General features: G+C 42.4%; 1 protein-coding gene across 14 annotated transcripts in view; it reads left to right on the top strand.

Annotated features, from left to right (window-relative positions):
* Positions 1 to 19237, top strand: part of ACSL1 (acyl-CoA synthetase long chain family member 1) — a 72004-nt gene extending 52767 nt beyond the window's left edge. For 10 of the 14 annotated variants that reach the window (XM_063664375.1, XM_054484148.2, XM_054484145.2 and 7 more), the window contains 14 exons: positions 945 to 977; positions 1110 to 1161; positions 1671 to 1744; positions 4383 to 4460; positions 6385 to 6519; positions 8087 to 8221; positions 8852 to 8947; positions 9907 to 9979; positions 11574 to 11662; positions 12306 to 12422; positions 14328 to 14471; positions 16917 to 17018; positions 17131 to 17202; positions 17572 to 19237. In XM_063664375.1, the coding sequence (XP_063520445.1) occupies positions 945 to 977; positions 1110 to 1161; positions 1671 to 1744; positions 4383 to 4460; positions 6385 to 6519; positions 8087 to 8221; positions 8852 to 8947; positions 9907 to 9979; positions 11574 to 11662; positions 12306 to 12422; positions 14328 to 14471; positions 16917 to 17018; positions 17131 to 17202; positions 17572 to 17712 (1341 nt within the window). In that variant the 3' untranslated portion in view covers positions 17713 to 19237. Of the gene's footprint in view, positions 1 to 944; positions 978 to 1109; positions 1162 to 1670; positions 1745 to 4382; positions 4461 to 4526; positions 4605 to 6384; positions 6520 to 8086; positions 8222 to 8851; positions 8948 to 9906; positions 9980 to 11573; positions 11663 to 12305; positions 12423 to 14327; positions 14472 to 16916; positions 17019 to 17130; positions 17203 to 17571 lie in introns of all 14 variants that reach the window. The other 4 variants (XM_063664371.1, XM_063664373.1, XM_063664372.1 and 1 more) reach the window with 1 other exon arrangement.
* Positions 19238 to 20631: the final 1394 nt, after the last annotated feature.

The following is a 20631-nucleotide window of genomic DNA, read 5'->3' as shown; positions in this document are numbered from 1 at the left end:
GGTGGTCTGTCACTACATCATTTAAAATGTAATTAAGATTGAAAACTTAATGTATGCTGGGCAGAAACTCACTAAGCCCTGAGCACACCCATCTAATTTCCACGTGAATTGAACATGTTCAATGGCATGTTCATTCCATATCCTCATTCAAGGTGTTCCATTGTAATAGGAAAAGAATATAAATAGTTCATTTGTTAAAATTAATAGATATTAAAGTGGCCACCAAGACTGCCCTAATGCAGTAAACCGAACCCCATCAGTGGTAGTGACTGGAAGCCTGCCGCTGGGAAATGCTGTCCCTGCACAATGCGTCCGTCATTCTTAACCTTCAAGTCCATTCAGGAAGTAGTCTTAGAGGGTCTGCTGTGGCCTGTTTTATAATTGGGGGCTCCCAAATCCTATCTCCACTCTACGAGGGGAGATATTTGAGCAGATATTTGAGCCTCTCCAAAATGCCTAGCATTTCAATCGAGCAGAGATTGATTTTTCTTCTTCCCAGATTGCATGTGTCAGTTGTGCAGAATGTGGGGGTGAGGTAGTGCTGTGCTCTGATCTGAGGAACCTGCAGAGTATCTGCAGTATCTCGTTATGGTTAAGAACAGGGCTTTATTAAAGGCCCTAATAAGAAGTGGAAGTGGGGACCAGAAATGCATGGTAAAGACTTTGGCTGCTGTTTTTTTAATACATCCTATTTCAAAGACCAGTCCTAATACCATTTATGGAGTTTTATGTAAGAGAAGAGGTAACTGGAAAATGGCTTCTGAGAACAATGAATAAATACTTTGGTTCTGGTTAATTAAAACTGCCATAGTTTCTTTAATTAGAAAATTATGCTGTTTTTGAGCCAGCTGTGAATGAAGCCAGCTTTAAGTGACTTGATATGACCTTATCCTTTACAGTTAGAAAACGTTTCCGTTTAAGACTTTTTTTCTCTTCTAATTAAGGACCTGGGAAGAGCCAACAGACGGAAGCCCAAGGTAAGCACACCGTGGCAGACCCTGCTCTGTCTTCTTTGTAGTTTTCAATATCTAGCCTGGTACCTTGTGGCTTATAGTTCTCTTTTCTGTTCTGATTTATACCAGCTTTTTTTTTTTTTTAATCTTCTTTAGCCTCCAGCACCTGAAGATCTTGCAGTAATTTGTTTCACAAGTGGAACTACAGGTGAGTTTTGAGATAGAATTGCTTCTACAGGTGGCAGCCATTGGTCTGTACTCTTCCCCCACCTCTTTTGGATGACTTATCAGCTAACAGTAGACAGACCAAAAGCAGAAGAGAAGGAAGCGGTTCAAGTGCTGTCTTCTTGTTGCTCTGTAAGCTCTTCTCAGAGTCCAAGAGTGTCGGATAATTCCTCAAACATTTATTGAGGGTGGTAATAGATTCGCCTATCTTCCTAGGACAGACTATATCGGTGGCTCCCAGGAAGAAAATTTCTGGTTTTTCTTCTCTTATGACTACGTATATACCCTTTAAAATGTGCCCATATTAATAAAGGTTTTTAAAGATAAGTCAGTGTAAGGATTGCAGGTTGCTTAGGAATTTAGTGTTCAACATTTGGCTTTCACGATATATCTAACAGTAGAGGTGTCTGAGGCCCTAATTATGTGAGGTTTCTGGGCTTCCTTCATTTCTGTCATTCTTTAACTTTGTTCTGCTTCATATGTGCTCCACAGGCAACCCCAAAGGAGCAATGGTCACTCATCGAAACATAGTGAGCGATTGTTCAGCTTTTGTGAAAGCAACAGAGGTAACTTTTTGGGATGTAGTCATCTTTCCTCATTGGTTGACATTAGTCCTTGAGAATGAAAGTGCTGAAGGTGGCACCACTGTGTTAGGTCCATGTGGCATTTAGAAACGATGTGACGTACGGATAAGGTCAGAACTTCAGGCCCAAGTCCACCTTCTCTCTTTTTTCACTTTGAACCTAATCGCCAACCCTTGCCTGTGATAATTAAGGTGAACTGACAGATGAAGTTCACTGCAACATTTCTATAGAGAAACTCTATTTGGATATTGCCCTAGAAACATGTCCAAGAAAAGACAGAGAAGAGATGGGCTCTCTTGTGTTTTTATCCAGTGTCCCTGTATTTGGGAAATAATTTATTTTAAATTGGCAATGATACGTTAAAAGTTTTTGAATGATTATTATCTGTTGTGGTCAGTGTGACTTCCATTGCACTAGAAGTAGTAAAGCCTTGCACTTCAGCTAATTTCCCATACTTTTAAAGTTTACTGTCCAGTGTCTTAGTCTATCCAGTCACAGCAGGGCCCCATCTACATTGGGAGTTAGGACGTTAACATATGAATTTAGAAGGGGGTGATGTGATTCAGTCCATAACACCAAGAGTCTATTCCAAACTTGCCTTTTAAAAAGGTGCTTATTGAACCATATAATGCCTTTTCCTTATACTCTTTTTTACATTTAACATAATTGGCTTTTGCAGTCTCTTTGGAAGTATTCCGTAGCTCTGATTTTTGTAGCAGGAGCCTGAGCTTAATGGCTTTGGGGAATGGACATGTTTGGTGGCTGCAGAAAACTGATCTTTGAGGGATCTTGCCACTTACTTTACTTGGCTCACACTTTCCAAATGCCCTTTTTAAAGGTGTTTACTTTCTAAACAGAGTTCAACATTTAGTACCTTACCAATGTGAAATTTTGATTTCCTAATTGGCCTTCAAAGAAAACTTAAAACGCATTGGTGGCTCATTGAGGCAAATGATTACAGAACTTTGTTTAAAGTCGATTACAGAACTTTGTTTAAAGTCAATTACAATATCAAATCAATTACAATGTCAATTACAATATCAGTATCTTCTCAGCTTTGTAAGATGTCTGATCATGATAATGGACAATATTTTTGTTCTAAATCGGAAAGTTGAAAAGTATAGATAGAATGGAGTCTGATTTCTCATTATATTAATATAACAATTTCATCCTGAGAAGTACTACTTGGGATGCCTGGTCAGACCTGAATAAAATCAAGCTGAGATTATAGCATGCTCAGTCCACATCCAGTGCTTCTGGGGCTGCTGTGTTTGCTCAGGATTGATGCTTTCATCCATTGTTACATTACTATTAAGGGTGACCCAGCTTTAGGAAAGGAAAGGGCATGGCTCAGAACTTGGTATATCATCCCCTAGGTAACGACAATGCCCTCATTTCTTAGTTGGTATGACAGCAGCTGCTGTTGGACACCCCCTGTTTTGGCCAGAATTCTTTTATGTTAATAACATGAATATTCTATACAAACCCTCACTGTGACTGCCCTAAGTAAGGCCCATTCTGAGGGAAACCAGATGTCCAAACTTAATCTGTCTGTGGACCCATCACGATCAGCATTTTATAGGAGAGCAAATTCCTGGGTGCCAGATCTGAGGTTGCATTAAACAAATTGTGATATGTAAAGTAGGGCTTTAAGGTATTACAAATATTGATCAAACTCAAAATACTCTAAGGACCTTGGAAATCCACCTTCTTTTATCTTCTTTCCTCCTTTCCCTAGCAACATAAAATGCAATTTTATGTTGAAATGGGTCCTGTATTTCTTAAGGTAAAATTGAACTTGCTGGGTACTAGGATACTGTAGTGATGAAATACTAACTGATTAGAGCATATAATCCCTTAACCTTCCAATTTGAGCAAAATTTTCCTTGTTTTGATTAAAGCCCTGAAGTGGATTTACTTTGTCATTGGGAGTGACTTCCACTTTATTTGAATAATTAAAGTATTGCTTTTTTTTTTGATTCAGAGTCTCACTCTGTTGCTCAGGCTGGAGTGCAGTGGTGCAATCTCGGCTTACTGCAGCCTCCACCTCCCTGATTCAAGCAATTCTGCTGCCTCAGCCTCCTAAGTAGCTGGAATTACAGGCATGTGCCACCATGTCTGGCTAATTTTTGTATTTTTAGTAGGGATGGGGTTTTACCATGTTGGCAAGGCTGGTCTTGAACTCCTGACCTCAAGTGATCTGCCCGCCTCGGCCTCCCAAAGTGCTGGGATTACAGGCATGAGCCACCATGCCCCTTGCTTTTCATTTTATTCTTTAGTGAGAAGAAATTGCAGACCATAAGCAAAAGCTGTTTCTCCTCAGTGTTGAGGTACTATGTGCTCAGAAATAAAACGGAAGGTTACTCGGAGTCTTTTTTTTTTTTAATTTTATTATTATTATACTTTTAGGGTACATGTACACAACATGCAGGTTTGTTACATATGTATACACGTGCCATGTTGGTGTGCTGCACCCATTAACTCGTCATTTAGCATTAGGTATATCTCCTAATGCTATCCCTCCCCGCTCCCCCAACCCCACGACAGTCCCTGGTGTGCGATGTTCCCTTTCACTGGGAGTCTTAATGCTTTTCTGCCTTGCTGCTATCTTTGCTTACAGAATACAGTCAATCCTTGCCCAGATGATACTTTGATATCTTTCTTGCCTCTCGCCCATATGTTTGAGAGAGTTGTAGAGGTAGGCATTTAATTTTGTTTTCCTTGCTTGTTTGTGTATGTTCTGCTAAGTTGTTGTGTTTTACAGAAAGCACTTCCCTTGAATGCCAGTGACACACACATTTCATATTTACCACTTGCACACATGTATGAACAGCTCTTGAAGGTAAGTGTGACGTGCAGACTGTCATCCCTATAGAGAATTCTTTGCTCAGCCCCGTTTTAGAAATGATGCAGATTATTTGAAAGAATATAAATTCTTTTTGTGAGTATGAACAGGATACTGGAATTTAATCACTCATTTTAAAATTAGGAGCTCAGACTTTTGAAGGATACTAATATGGACATGAGTCCAGAAAAACCAACTATAAAGGTAAAGTCATTATTAATTCAGTTCTACAAAGCCCAGCGAGGCTTCCATTCTGTGAGAAGTCTCTATTTTTGATTGTGCTTGTTCATAATGCACAAGTTGGCTTGCAACTAATTTTTTCAGCAATATTCTAAGTGCCCTTGGAAAAAGAGATGATCCTTGAGTTGACTTTCCTAGGCTCCCTGTAATCAACTGTGTGACTAATTTTAAAACTGACCAAGAACCATCTTTTTTCCTTCTTTGACAATTTTGGATTTTATGCTGTAGGAAAAAACAATGAGCACCATTCATTCATTTAGTGAGTAGTTACTGAGCTCTAGCTGTGTGCCCGCTGCTGTGTTGGAGACAGAGGTGACTATCCGCTGATGCTTTGGATGACAGCTGCCCTGTCAGATTTGCTCACCCCAAAGGATCGAAGGCGATTAGATCCCATCTGCCATCTGTTCCTTCTACTTCCTGCACACCTCAGGATCTTCTGGGTTTATAAAGCAATCTCACATGAGTTGCTGTACCTGACGAGTTTTAGAGGTGTGCCTAGAAGGCAGGGCACACTGAACAAAAGCTTTCTGAGCTGTAATCGTTAAACAGTGAACCATGGTGTACCTTTCTTGTGGTTTCTGCTTCTAAGCCAGAGAACATTTATACTTCCCTTGTGTCATCTTTTGAATCTTTTCTTTTTAAATTTTAAATAGGCAAACTGTCAGGTCCATATGGCTTGCCAGTACGGTTTGTACTAGACAGGAAAAAAATCATGCAGTGTATTCTAGCTGAATGGCAAGCCACTCTGGTATTAGATACCCTGGTGTCACAAATTCATCATACTTGGTGGCCTTTCAGAAACTTCTAGTTAGATTCAGACAAAAGAAAGTGAGACTTTAACAAACTTGGACTCTAGGCAAGAAGTTAAGTTTTTATTTTGAGAATAATTTAAATGTAAAGTTTCTGGAAGGCCATATTTGAGACAGAGTCTCCCTCCGTGGCCCAGGCTGGAGAGCAGTGGCACAATCTCAGCCCACTGCAATCTCTGCCTCCTGGGTTCAAGCGATTCTCCAGCCTCAGCCTCCTGAGTTGCTGGGACTATGGGCACCCGCCACCAAGCCCGGCTAATTTTTGTTTTAGTAGAGATGGGGTTTCACCGTAACATGGCCAGGCTCGACTGGAACTCCTGACCTCAAGTGATCCGCCTGCCTCAGCCTCCCAAAGTGCTGGGATTATAGGCGTGAGCCACCGTGCCCGGCCACTAAAAATATTTAGAATATGTAATACCATGTCATTCATTGAGCAGATACTTACCACTGCAGTAAAAGAGTAGAATCTCTGTGGTCATCACTAAAAACAACAGAGCCTGGTTTTCTACTAAGTCCTGTATCTTCAGGATAACCAAGAGAAATACCACATTTCCATGTTGTACAGTGACTAGTAAATGCACATTTTTTTTAAGTTACCTATATTTAGGAAATTTAAGATTTCTGGAAACTGGGCTGAAATGCTGAAACTGAAATGTTGGATGTTGTCCATGTGTTGTGTAACCCCTGCTGTGACGATAAAATGTTCGTTGTTTCCATTACCCCTATAGTGTGTAATGCTGTGTCATGGAGCTAAAATCGGATTTTTCCAAGGAGATATCAGGCTGCTCATGGACGACCTCAAGGTGCTTCAACCCACTATCTTCCCCGTGGTCCCAAGACTGCTGAACCGGATGTTTGACCGAGTAAGTTCCAAGCAGCAAAGTCCCAGAACTGAGCACTGACTTGGACGCAGGGGCTTGGGCTTGAATTGGGCTGTGCCATGTGCCACCTGACCCTGGACAATCCTCCCAATCTTGCAGAACTTCAGTTTACCCATCTGTAAAATTAGAATGCGTTTACCTCTCAGAGTTGTTGATAAGGATTATAAGAGAAAACGCATGAACACACTTTGTAAACCGTGGTCACAATACAAGCATAAGGTCGGAGGTCATTTTATTTTTACAATAAACACTTCGAGCCTCTGCTTCCTCATGTATAACATGGACTGTTACCTCTTCTCTCCTACTGTTTGTCTCCAAAAGTTGCTAATGGGATCACGTAAGAATAGTAACTATGAAATGGTTTTCTTCATGGTAAAGCTCCTTGCATGGACATGGTAAAACATTACTTAATTGGCTACACTGAAAGAAGTGACTAAGCCACAGCAGAGCCCAAGAGAACACCAGCCCCTCTGCGGTGGGTATCATCGTGTGGACCGCACAGCCAGGGCCAGGCGCGAGGGGCATGAGCAATCTCCAGAAAGAGTTTTCACTTACTCTTTATTTTGAGGCAGGACTTCTGTTATCTCTCAGAACCTTTTTATATTTTTAATGGTTCCTTTTAAAAGAACAACTTTATCAACATATAATACTCTGTATAATTTGCTGATTTAAAGTGTGTAATTCAAAGGTTTTGAGTACTTTCACAGAGTTCTGCAGCCATCACTACAATCAATTTTAGAACATTTTCATTACCTCCAAGAGAAACCCTTACCTATTCTTTATCATCTCCCAGACCCCCTCCGCCCTTCAGCATCTGCTTATCTGTGTTCTAAATCTGTGTATTTCTCTATTCTGGACTTTCTGTGGATGGAATCATGCCATATGTGCTCCTTTGTGACTGGCTTCTTTCACGAGCATCCATGTAGCACGTATTAGCACTTCATTCCTTTTAACGGCCAAATAGTATTCCACTGTATGGATATAATGCATTTTATGTATCCATTCCTTTTTTTTTTTTGAGACAGGGTCTCTCTCTCTGTCATCCAGGCTAGAGTGCAGTGGTGTTATCATGGCTGACAGCAGCCTCCACCTCCAGGCCTCAAGCAGTCCCCCCACCTCAGCCTCCTGAGTAGCTGGGACCACAGGCACATGCCACCATGCCAGGCTAATTTTTGTATTTTTTGTAGAGATGGGAACTTACCATGTTGGCCACACTGGACTCAAACTCTTGAGCTCAGGAGATCCACCCACTTCAGCCTCCCAAAGTGCTGGGAATACAAGCGTGGGGATACACCGCACCTGGCCTACGCATTCCTACTTGATGGGCATTTGGGGATGTATGTGTCCGTTGCTCCTGGGTGTATACCAAGGTGTGGAATTGCTGGTCCTGTGCTGACCATATGGGACCGTTAGAGGACCGGCCAGGCTGTCAGAGCAGCTGTGCCATTTTGTGTTCCCCAGCTGTGTATGAGGGTTCTGATTTCTCCACACTTTTTGACTCTGGCCGTCCTAGTAGGTGTGAAAACCTTCTCATGTCTTGCCTCATTAGATTTTCGGACAAGCAAACACCACACTGAAGCGATGGCTCTTGGACTTTGCCTCCAAGAGGAAAGAAGCAGAGCTTCGCAGCGGCATCATCAGAAACAACAGCCTGTGGGACCGGCTGATCTTCCACAAAGTACAGGTAACACGTGACTCACAGCCACTGCTCCCCTGGAAACCAACTTCGGTTTTCAGAGTTCTGGGAGGGCTTGTTTTGTGAGAGGGAGAGAGGAAGGTAAGGGAGAGAATAACACGTTTTTGTTAATTCTGGCACATGTTTAAAAACTAAGGCAAAGCCATTAAGGAGGCCTCAGTTTCTAAGATCAACAGTATTGCAACCATCTGGGGGAAAAGGATTCAGGGTAGTGGAGCCTTTCTCATTCTCCATTTTGTTGCGTTTTTCCGGAACAAGCGTGGCACTCTTGAGGTAATTTTTCAAGCATGAGTGATAATGTGTAACAATATCATACCCCCCAGGAGGCCAGAACTGTGGTAGTTGCCACAGATCCGCCCAGTCGTGTTCTAATTCCCTGAAATAGCTTCTGCAGAGGTGGGGCTGACTTCATCCCCGTTGGGAGGGAACAGAGCAGTCACGGGTGGAAACAGACTGTAGCCCTGTGTTGCCATCGTGAGGGCTGAGTTCTCCGTGTGGCCTCCGTGTGGCCTGCAGCAATGGGTTAGGGAACGGGGTCCCAAGCAGGCCTCCTTGCTGAGAGGCCACCGACTTCCAGGTGTGTAACCCTCACCTTCTCCCACTCTCCCTCCCTGAAAGTCGAGCCTGGGCGGAAGAGTCCGGCTGATGGTGACAGGAGCCGCCCCGGTGTCTGCCACTGTGCTGACGTTCCTCAGAGCAGCCCTGGGCTGTCAGGTGAGGTGGATGTCACGGCGCCTGATTCTCCCACACTAGGACGCCCAGTCGTCTTCTGCACCAAAAGTCGTCTGTACTCTGTGTGTGTGTGTGTGTTCTTAATTGACAAGTGTATCTATATTTATGGCGTACAACATGATGTTTTGATGTATGTAATATGTAAACATTGTGGAATGGCTAAATCAATCTAATTAACATGTGTCTTACCACCCATACTTTTTTTTCCCATGTGGTGAGAACACTTGGAATCTACCCTCTGGACAGTTTTCAAGTATATGATACATTGTTGTTAGCTGTAGTCACCACGTGGTGCTATGGAGCTCTTGAACCAGTTCCTCCTGATGGAGACTTTGTGTCCTTTCACCAACATCACCCCTATCCTTCCCACCCCCTACTTTGTGTGTGTGTGTTATTTTTGTTTGGAAGATATGTTATTACTAGGTGCTTGGAGAAGCAACCACATGTGTATTTTTTACCCTAGGCAGGGGAATGTGTGTGTCTGCCATTTGTTGAAGTTTCTCTAGAATCAGGTACAAGACAACCTTTAGAAGCAGGTATGCAGCTGTGGAATGGGTCACAGGTGATGAGCCTACCCGCACACCATGCTGACAACCTGTAGTAAAGGGAGAAAGGAGGATTTGGTGGCAGACAGGACATGTGTGGGGTACACGTCCTGTGAATTGGCCAAGGGAGTTCACTGCTGCTGGGTGGTGACCAGTCACATAGGGGTTCTCCCTCGCTTGGCCACAGGAAGTTAAGTAGAAGATGTACCTGGGTGACGGCTGGTGTTGGCGTAAAGCACACTGGACCATTGACTGAACTTACTGAACAGACCATTTGAAACGAGATTTCACCAGTCAGCCATGACTTGGGAGTTAGTGAGACTTCATTGCTTGTGCACTTCCAGCAAAGGTGTGATTGTGCTCTCCTTAATAATGTTACGTCTCTTGGTGCCCCAGTTTTATGAAGGCTACGGACAGACCGAGTGCACTGCCGGGTGCTGCCTGACCATGCCTGGAGACTGGACCGCAGGTATGGCTGTGGGAGGCTCCTTTTTGGAATTTTGTTATTCGTATTGGGTTATTGGTATGTTGGAATTGGGTTAATCACTGATTGGTTCATTAACCATCTTAAAACAAAAGTGCTATGTTTCTGATCATTAGGCCCTGGGGGCAAACACTCTTGTAAGTCAGGGCATTGTGGGGAAAACACCTCCTGCAACTGAGGGGTGGTGTTGGGGATCGGACTGTAAAGCTGGTGGCAGCAGAGACTTGCCTAGACTCTACTAGTGACATCTGAGAGGGGCCCATGTGTTCCAGATTGAGAGTGTCTGCCCCAACAGAGCTTCCTAGTAATTGAGTAGGGTCTCGTTATTTGCTGGTCATTTTAAACAACAAATAGTTATTTGTACTGTGTGCTGTGCTAGGTATTGGGACTACCGATAGGAATAAATACAAGTCCTTTTTCTCAAAGAGTCTTTTCTCAAAAGGAAAAAGGAGGAGGACAAACAAAAATAATTGAGCTTCTGTCATGGGTAAGCCTCTATGATGGGTGCTTAGGATGTACCTAATGTCAGTGTAACCACAACAGTGTCCCTGTGAGATAAGTTCTGGTACTTCCCACAGGAAATCATAGATTGTTGCTTAAGTAACACGTAAATAATGTATGAGGATTTACGCAGCATTATGCTTTGGAGCCAGGATTTCAACCCCGGCCCGACTGCAGAACTTCTGTGCTTCCTCTGTGTCACCTGAGTAGTTAATTCTACACTGCGATAAATCAACTTCCCCGGCTTATTTGGAGTATTATAAGTATTAGCACCAGTTAGTAACATAGATTCTAGAACCTAGCACTGTCTAGTAACATCATTCTACTGGAATTGAGGCAGACAGTCTGTGAATCTTCTTTATGGTATTTGTTTAATTTTTAACCTCAGTTTCCTTAACAGAGAATTTGGAATACTGATCTCTAGAAGCTCAAATTATTAAAACATAGGAAGAATTATTTGTGATATCTAATGTGATATCTAACATATCTAATGTCTGTTGTTGCAGCTTTTGGAAAAGACAACCCAGTCTTAACAGCCTTTGGCAAGAGAGTTAAGTTAGCTGTAGAAATAAGCACTGTCCCATCTTAGAAAAAACTGTAAGACATGCTTCTTCATACGCAGGGAAATAAAGGCCAGGTTGATCAGAACCAGGTGGTGTGTGAGGTTTGCCAAAGCTGCATATATTCTCTCTTCTTACAGAGAACAGGATGCTAAGAATTCTGTGTAAGATGAGTGCAAGTAATGGGTGGGGGCGATCAGAGGGTGGAAGCTGGGTGAAGGTTTTAGAGAGCCTGCTTCCAGGTGTTTGTAGGAACCTTCACATAGAGGCCAAATTACTCATAAATAACTCAGAGCATCACACTTGGAAAAGGTCCTGAAGACACTAAATATGTTCTTCCCTAGTCTAAGAATAGACTCTCTTAAATTATAATAGGAAGAGAATGGCTGTAATTGCAGAAATCAGAAGTTTATCCCAGCTGTTTTTCTTATGTGGAATCCTGTTTGCTATCAAAATAATTTGACCTGAGGTTATGAGTAGTTCCCTTAGGAATGACCATTTGCTTATTTAATATACAGGCCATGTTGGGGCCCCGATGCCGTGCAATTTGATAAAACTTGTTGATGTGGAAGAAATGAATTACATGGCTGCCGAGGGCGAGGGCGAGGTGAGTGAAAACCGTCAGTCATTTTCCCTCGCTGCTGTTTCCTGTGATCGCTGGACTTTGCGAATGCTGTGGTATTTCCCAACAGCTCAGTAAAGCCATTGAACTTGACTTCATTGGTGATCCTGGAGTCTGCCAGGCTTCTTTCTGAGGGTACATTTATGTTCAGCTCTCGGGGAGTGGGCAGGAGGGACACTGACACCTGCCTTCCTCTGCCAGGCCTCATAGGGATTTGGGCTGGAGAGCCTGCAAAGAAAGGCACCCAGTGGCCTCAGTTCCTGGGACGAAGCTCCTGCCTGTTGATTGCCCTGGGTACCTATTAGTGAGCTGCTGGCTACTGGATAGGAAGCCTAATTACTTAAAAGTGATTTCATTCCCTGCGGGGCTTTCCAACAGCTTTGAGCCAGAACGTAGGGCAAGCATTTGCCTTACAAATTGGCCAGAGCTGAGGTAATTCAGGAAGGGAAGTAGGGGCACTGGAGATCCCTCGCAGACCCCGGTGGGGCTCTGGTAACTCCCTCTGCATCCTGGAGTTTAGGGCTTCCAGCTAAAGGTTGGGGCAGACACACATACACACATGCACACACCAGTTTTCTCTGGAGAAACCCCAGTAAATGCTGTTCACTGATGATCTTCTTTTCTTTAGGTGTGTGTGAAAGGGCCAAATGTATTTCAGGGCTACTTGAAGGACCCAGCGAAAACAGCAGAAGCTTTGGACAAAGATGGCTGGTTACACACAGGGGACATTGGAAAATGGTTACCAGTAAGTTGCCGCCTCCTCAGGTCACAAACAGTTCTGTTCCACTGTAGGGAAGAAAATATCTTGTCTGCTGTACAGCTGCCACGTGGCAGTGGCATCCTGAATTTTCTCTTTCCCTTCCTCCTTGGTGAGTGGTATGATGTAGACTGTTCCATTTCCTGCAGGGGACAGGGTTACACTTAGCATCCTTGGTTGGATTTTCACTTTCACTTTAGCAAATATGTTTTGTTTTGATGCTTTTTTGTTTGTTTGTTGTGTTTTTTGGGGTTTTTTTTTTTGAGACGGAGTCATGTTCTTGTTGCCCAGGTTGTCTGGAGTGCAATGGCGTGATCTCGGCTCACTGCAGCCTCCACCTCCCGGGTTCAAGTGATTCTCCTGCCTTAGCCTCCCGAGTATCTAGGATTACAGGTGCCCACCACCACACCTGGCTAATTTTTATATTTTTAGTAGAGACGGGGTTTCACGATGTTGGCCAGGCTGGTCTCAAACTCCTGACCTCAGGTGATCCACCCGCCTCGGCCTCCCAAAGTGCTGAGATTATAGGCGTGAGCCACCATGCCTGGCCCGTTTTGATGCTTAACATCAATTCTGGTTGTTGCTTCTCAACTGGAATACAAAGAGACAGTGGCTTTTTTTTACAATAGCCGTACTGAGCCGTGATGTTGAGGCCTCAGTTAAATAAGATCTGGGGGAAGTTGTGGTAGACTTCCAGCAATGTAGGATGGGCAAGGATTTGGGAATAAATGTGTTTCTTAGGTTTGTCATCTCATTAAAAATAGGGTGTTTCACAGATTAGACAGACTCCTTGAATTTAGTTGAATGTAGTCTCAGAACCATTTACTGTAGAGAAATTCTGAAGAGACTATCTTAAGAGTGAGAAGCTTGTTCGTGAAGCCTGACCTGTCCTACCTGTTGGTTTGACCAATAACCTGCTGTTTCGAAGTTATTATGATGCTGATTGCAAGCACTAAAATTACAAATATAATTTTTATTATTGTGTATTGGCAGATTCTTGTAGATTTTAGGTGCTTACTTCTCTGGAATTTGTATTGATTAGAAAAATACCTCCCAAAATTACTTCAGATTTTGCAATACCCAAACTATTTAGAGATAAATTAAGTCCCCCTCTTCCGGTTCAAGAGAGATTAAATGTCAGTTTTGATTCTACTGTGGCACTCACGAACACATCCCATAGTCTCTCTGGACCTTGGTTTGCTCCTTTTGAAAATGGAGAACTGGTGTGGAACAAAAGAACCCTAGACACTTTCTACAGATGACTTTTGGAGGCATGACAGTGGCCCCAGGGTGGGGATGGGGTAAAAGTGGGACCAGGATTTTGCTTACGGCACTACTGGGATGTGGCTGGTCTGGTCCAGAGATGCTAGAGTACTTCCGCAGTTGACTCACTCTTCCCAAAGGGCCAAGAGCACCCCTCCAGACATTGAGGAAGAAAACAGGAATTTGGCCTTTGTGTAGGAAACATTTCTTGAACTCTTATGCTGTGCAGAGCACTTTGGAAGGAACAGTTGTGTTCCTGCTATTAAGGAACTTGAGTCACTTGGTGAGCCAGATGTGTATGCACCTGATTCAGACAGGAGGCTAAATGAGCGAGCAAAGCCTTGCTAGTGTTGACCAGTCAGTGGTGCCAAGTGGTGACGCTGAATGAGCACGGGCTCTGGGACCCCTTCTCTATCTCTGCACTTGGCCAAGTAGCCTTGGACGAGTTCCTCAGTCTCTCTAAGCCTTAGTTTTCCTCTCTGTAAAATGGGATCATAACTGACCTCTGTAGGATGTTATTAGAATTAATCAATAGTGTGTATTAAATACCTTTCACTGTTGTATTGGGATCCATCCTGGTTGGAAACCAGCCATCAGCCCATTCATAACCCCTTCCCTTCTGATCAACAGAATGGCACCTTGAAGATTATCGACCGGAAAAAGCACATATTTAAGCTGGCACAAGGAGAATACATAGCCCCTGAAAAGATTGAAAATATCTATGTGCGAAGTGAGCCTGTTGCTCAGGTGTTTGTCCACGGAGAAAGCCTGCAGGTAGGTGCTTTCTGGGTCTTGAATCTTGCTGCATAGACATTGCCATTGCCTGGTACTCCAGGGGCTTTAAATGTGATTGGAAGTTTGAGACGCCTATAAATTGGCTTTCATGTCTAACCTGCTAAAATATCATTGACCTGTTACTGATTTTTGTTGCTTGGCATTTCCTACTCAGAAAAATTTGTTCTCTTTAACTTCCACATTTTTATTTTACTTAGAGAGGTCTGATGTACCAAGGGAGGCTGGATAAACATACTGGGGGAGAGGGGCGTGGATAATATATGTTTCCAGTTATGAAAGAAAATACTGACATGGGTTATAAGAAAGTTTACAATTTTTAAACATATTAAACCCAGCCTATTGATGATATGCTTCCTAATCATTTTTGAGCAAATGGTGGTTGTGAACCAAGAATACTCAAAGTTGAAAATCAAAATCAGTATTGCAGTGAAACATTTATGGTATTTGCCAAAATGTTGGACAGATGATGCCAAGGAAGAGAGGATCTGGTTTCCTGAAAATTAACCTTTTGAAAAGTTGGGTCAAATGGTATTTCTAGTTCTAGATCCCTGAGGAATTGCTACACTGACTTCCACAATGGTTGAACTAGTTTACAGTCCCACCAACAATGTAAAAGTGTTCCTATTTCTCCACATCCTCTCCAGCACCTGTTGTTTCCTGACTTTTTAATGATCGCCATTCTAACTGGTGTGAGATGGTATCTCATTGTGGTTTTGATTTGCATTTCTCTGATGACCAGTGATGATGAGCATTTTTTCATGTGTCTTTTGGCTGCATAAATGTCTTCTTTTGAGAAGTGTCTGTTCATATCCTTCGCCCACTTTTTGATGGGGTTGTTTGTTTTTTTCTTGTAAATTTGTTTGAGTTCATTGTAGATTCTGGATATTAGCCCTTTGTCAGATGAGTAGATGGCAAAAATTTTCTCCCATTCTGTAGGTTGCCTGTTCCCTCTGATGGTAGTTTCTTTTGCTGTGCAGAAGCTCTTTAATTTAATTAGATCCCATTTGTCAATTTTGGCTTTTGTTGCCATTGCTTTTGGTGTTTTAGACATTTGACCCAGCCATCCCATTACTGGGCATATACCCAAAGGATTATAAATCATGCTGCTATAAAGACACATGCACACGTATGTTTATTGCAGCACTATTCACAATAGGAAAGACTTGGAACCAACCCAAATGTCCAACAATGATAGACTGGATTAAGAAAATGTGGTACATATACACCATGGAATACTATGCAGCCATAAAAAAGGATGAGTTCATGTCCTTTGTAGGGACATGGATGAAGCTGGAAACCATCATTCTCAGCAAACTATCGCAAGGACAAAAAACTAAACACTGCATGTTCTCACTCATAGGTGGGAATTGAACAATGAGAACACATGGACACAGGAAGGGGAACATCACACACTGGGGCCTGTTGTGGGGTGTGGGGAGGGGGGAGGGATAGCACTGGGAGATATACCTAATGTTAAATGACTAGTTAATGGGTGCAGCACACCAACATGGCACATGTATACATATGTAACTAACCTGCACGTTGTGCACATGTACCCTAAAACTTAAAGTATAATAAAAAAAAAAGAAAAGTTGTTAGATTTTAAAATTATTTTAGGATATTTTCTTATAAGAGAATGCACTTATTTTTCTTTGAGATTGCAGCTATTTTCGTTTGATCTAGAATCTTCTCATTCTTTTGATTTTTAATTTTATTGTTAGTAGATTATAAAGAATGGGATATTAGAGATTTTTCTTTAAAAATGAACCTATATAAATTTTGTTTATTTTCTTAAAGATAGGGTCTCACTCTGTTGTCCAGGCTGGAGTGTAATGGCAGTCATAGCTCATTACAGCTTCAAACTGCTGGGTTCCAGGGGATCCTCCTACCTCAGCCTCCTGAGTAGCTGGGATTACAGGTGCAAGCCACCACACCCAGCTGATTTTCAATTTTTTGGTAGAGATGGAGTCTCACTATGTTGCCCAGGCTGGTCTCGAACTCCTGGCCTCAAGTAATCCCCATTGGCTTCCCAAAGTGCTAGGATTACAAGCATGAGACAGGCTCCCTTTTTTTCCCTTTTTTTAAAATCAGTTATCTGATATCCATCACCTTGTTTATTTGACCCTGCTTTTAAAAAATAAGTATACAAAAGTAAATACAAATTAGAGATTTGTTAGATTGGTATTTCCAGTGGTTTTTTAAAAACATTAATTGCAAAATTCCTGATGCCTACCACATTTTAGAGCCAGGAGTTCTTAATCTGGGCTGAGTGAACTCCTGGGGGAGGGGGGTAGTATGTTCTGAAGAGATGAACCATAACTTTCATCATATTCTCCCAGGGGGCCACAAGATGGAAAAATAAAGAACCACTATTTTAGAGCATTTGGATCAAGCTATGTAATAACTCATTTGTCTGTGTTAAAGGCATTTCTCATTGCAATTGTGGTGCCAGATGTCGAGACATTATGTTCCTGGGCCCGAAAGAGAGGATTTGAAGGGTCCTTTGAGGAACTGTGCAGAAATAAGGTAAGGTTCTGAAGGGTCCAGTCTGTCCTCATCACAACTTGGCATTAAATCTACCTGTAGATATTCAGGGACCTCCAACAGAGGAAGTAATTTATTTTTGTTACCCTATTAGGATGTCAAAAAAGCTATCCTCGAAGACATGGTGAGACTTGGGAAGGATTCTGGTCTGAAACCATTTGAACAGGTATGACCTTCATCTGAGTGCATGAATTCCTGTAAAACAAATTTTCCACTTAAGATTTTTTTACCGGTAGATTATATAAACATATGGGGTGACCTAAAGACATACATAAGGAATAAATAATGGAGTAGTTTGACAGGGGAAAGGTTTTTAAATCAAGAGCATTTATTCTCTTTTCCTGGACATCAGAATATGATCCCGAATCCTATCGTAAGAATGGATGCCTGTCCTTTGTTGAGAAAGTGCAGCTTGGCTGAAATAAAAGGATGGATTAGATGGCTGGAGAGTGTTGATCCCCTCCAAGGCTTACGTGCTTTTTAGACCGGTGGCCTGTGTCCTCTTTCCTCTTTTAACTGCCTTGTTTATTGGCAGGTCAAAGGCATCACACTGCACCCTGAATTATTTTCTATCGACAATGGCCTTCTGACTCCAACAATGAAGGCGAAAAGGCCAGAGCTGCGGAACTATTTCAGGTCGCAAATAGATGAACTGTATTCCACTATCAAGGTTTAGTGTGAAGAAGAAAGCTCAGAGGAAATGGCACAGTTCCACAATCTCTTCTCCTGCTGATGGCCTTCATGTTGTTAATTTTGAATACAGCAAGTGTAGGGAAGGAAGCGTTCATGTTTGACTTGTCCATTCGGGGTTCTTCTCATAGGAATGCTAGAGGAAACAGAACACTGCCTTACAGTCACCTCGTGTTGCAGACCATGTTTATGGTAATACACACTTTCCAAAATGAGCCTTAAAAATTGTAAAGGGGATACTATAAATGTGCTAAGTTATTTGGGACTTCCTCAGTTTAAAAAGTGGGTTTTAAATCTTCTGTCTCCCTGTTTTTCTAATCAAGGGGTTAGGACTTTGCTATCTCTGAGATGTCTGCTACTTGCTGCAAATTCTGCAGCTGTCTGCTGCTCTAAAGAGTACAGTGCGCTAGAGGGAAGTGTTCCCTTTAAAAATAAGAACAACTGTACTGGCTGGAGAATCTCACAAGCGGACCAGAGATCTTTTTAAATCCCTGCTACTGTCCCTTCTCACAGGCATTCACAGAACCCTTCTGATTCATAAGGGTTACGAAACTCATGTTCTTCTCCAGTCCCCTGTGGTTTCTGTTGGAGCATAAGGTTTCCAGTAAGCGGGAGGGCAGATCCAACTCAGAACCGTGCAGAAAAGGAGCCTCCGGCAAATGGGTGCTCATCAGAACGCGTGGATTCTTTCATGGCAGAATGCTCTTGGACTCGGTTCTCCAGGCCTGATTCCCCTACTCCATCCTTTTCCAGGGGTTATTTAAAAATCTGCCTTAGATTCTATAGTGAAGAGAAGCATTTCAACAAAGAGTTACCTGGATCAGCCATGCTCAGCTGTGACGCCTGAATAACTGTCTACTTTATCTTCACTGAGCCACTCACTCTGTGTAAAGGCCAACAGATTTTTAATGTGGTTTTCATATCAAAAGATCATGTTGGGATTAACTTGCTTTTTTCCCCAAAAAATAAACTCTCAGGCAAGCATTTCTTTAAAGCTATTAAGGGAGTAAATATACTTGAGTACTTATTGAAATGGACAGTAATAAGCAAATGTTCTTATAATGCTACCTGGTTTCTATGAAATGTGTTTGACAAGCCAAAATTCTAGGATGTAGAAATCTGGAAAGTTCATTTCCTGGGATTAACTTCTCCAGGGATTTTTTAAAGTTAATTTGGGAAATTAACAGCAGTTCACTTTATTGTGAGTCTTTGCCACATTTGACTGAATTGAGCTGTCATTTGTACATTTAAAGCAGCTATTTTGGGGTATGTGAGAGTACATGTATTATATACAAGCACAACAGGGCTTGCACTAAAGAATTGTCATTGTAATAACACTATTTGGTAGCCTAACTTCATATATGTATTCTTAATTGCACAAAAAGTCAATAATTTGTCACCTTGGGGTTTTGAATGTTTGCTTTAAGTGTTGGCTATTTCTGTGTTTTATAAACCAAAACAAAATTTCCAAAAACAATGAAGGAAACCAAAATAAATATTTCTGCATTTCAGGTGAGTGAGGCATCTTTTTTAATGTCATGTTTAATATTCGGAACAGCCTGTAATGTGCACAAGCAAAGAGCAAGAATGGCCCCGGGCCTGGAATCCTTCCCAGTTGTCTCCTTTTCTTCTTAGTCACCCTCCTCTAACTCAGCTGGCCTCAGGCACTGACAGACACTGACCTGAGCCTCCCACCAGGTTGTCTGTGGCAAAAGTCCTAACTGGTTGTGGAAAAGAAAGTCATGGTATGAATAACAGAGAAGGTCCTGAAAATGCAGCTTCCTTGCTGGAAAGTTTATTTCAGGCGTCGCTGGCTGTAACTGGTGACTCTGTGGTGAATTTAATTCCACTCTTGCATTTTAGCAGTATTTAGTCATTCTCTTACTGTAGAATTATTTCAGATGTCTCTTTATAGCAGCCAACTTTTTCTATCTCCACCGTATTCCTTCTGTTACCATTTTAAAGATTTTCTTTTCCACAGGTATTAATGAATCAACCCCTTAATTTCTTCCAAGACTGTTGTGTTTGAATCTAGTTTCCTCTCTTAAATTCTGTTTGGTGTGATGAGGTGCACATCAAGCCCTGTGCAGATGCTATCTCGTCCATTCTTCCACTTTTATTTATTAAGATCCTTATCTTAGCAGGGGGCAGTGGCGTGCATCTGTAGTCCCAGTTACATGGGAGGCTGAGGCAGGAGGATCCCTTGAGCCCACGAGTTCGAGTCCAGCCTGCCCCTTAAAAGAATTTTTTTTGAGACAGAGTTTCACTCTTATTGCCCAGGCTGGAGTGTAATGGCATGATCTCGGCTCTCCGCAACCTCTGCCTCCCAAGTTCAAGCTATTCTCCTGCCTCAGCCTCCCAAGTAGCTGGGATTACAGGTGCGTGCCACCATGCCCGGCTAATTTTTGTATTTTTAGTAGGGACAGGGTTTCATCATATTGGTCAGGCTGGTCTTGAACTCCTGACCTCAGGTGATCCGCCCACCTCGGCCTCCCAAAATGCTGGGATTACAGGCGTGAGCCACTGTACCTGGCAGGAATTTTTTTTAATGAAGATCCTTCTCATGTCTTCTCAGCTTACCTTCTTCCCCTTCTCTCCTGATGAAGTGTGAGGTTCTTAAGGCCTTTCCTTTCTCCCCTCTCCCTTAGCACTGAACACAGGGCTTAGAAACTAATAGATGTTCATTAAATAAACCTTTTGAACAAATACTTGAAATTTTGAACAAAGCTCCTCTTGTAATGAGGTTGATAATAAACACTGGGCTCTTTTAAAATCATGGTGAAATTCACATAAAGTTAGCACCGTCACCATTTTTCAGTGTACAGTTCCGTGGCATTCAGGACATCCTCACTGCTGTGCTGTCATCACTACCATCCAGCTGCATAAGCTCTTCATCTTGCCAGGC

Source organism: Pongo pygmaeus, chromosome 3 (genome assembly GCF_028885625.2).
Source record: "Pongo pygmaeus isolate AG05252 chromosome 3, NHGRI_mPonPyg2-v2.0_pri, whole genome shotgun sequence".
In the NCBI taxonomy this organism is placed as follows: domain Eukaryota; kingdom Metazoa; phylum Chordata; class Mammalia; order Primates; family Hominidae; genus Pongo; species Pongo pygmaeus.
Note: the sequence above shows the minus strand (reverse complement) of the source record. Positions and strands in the feature narration are given on the sequence as shown.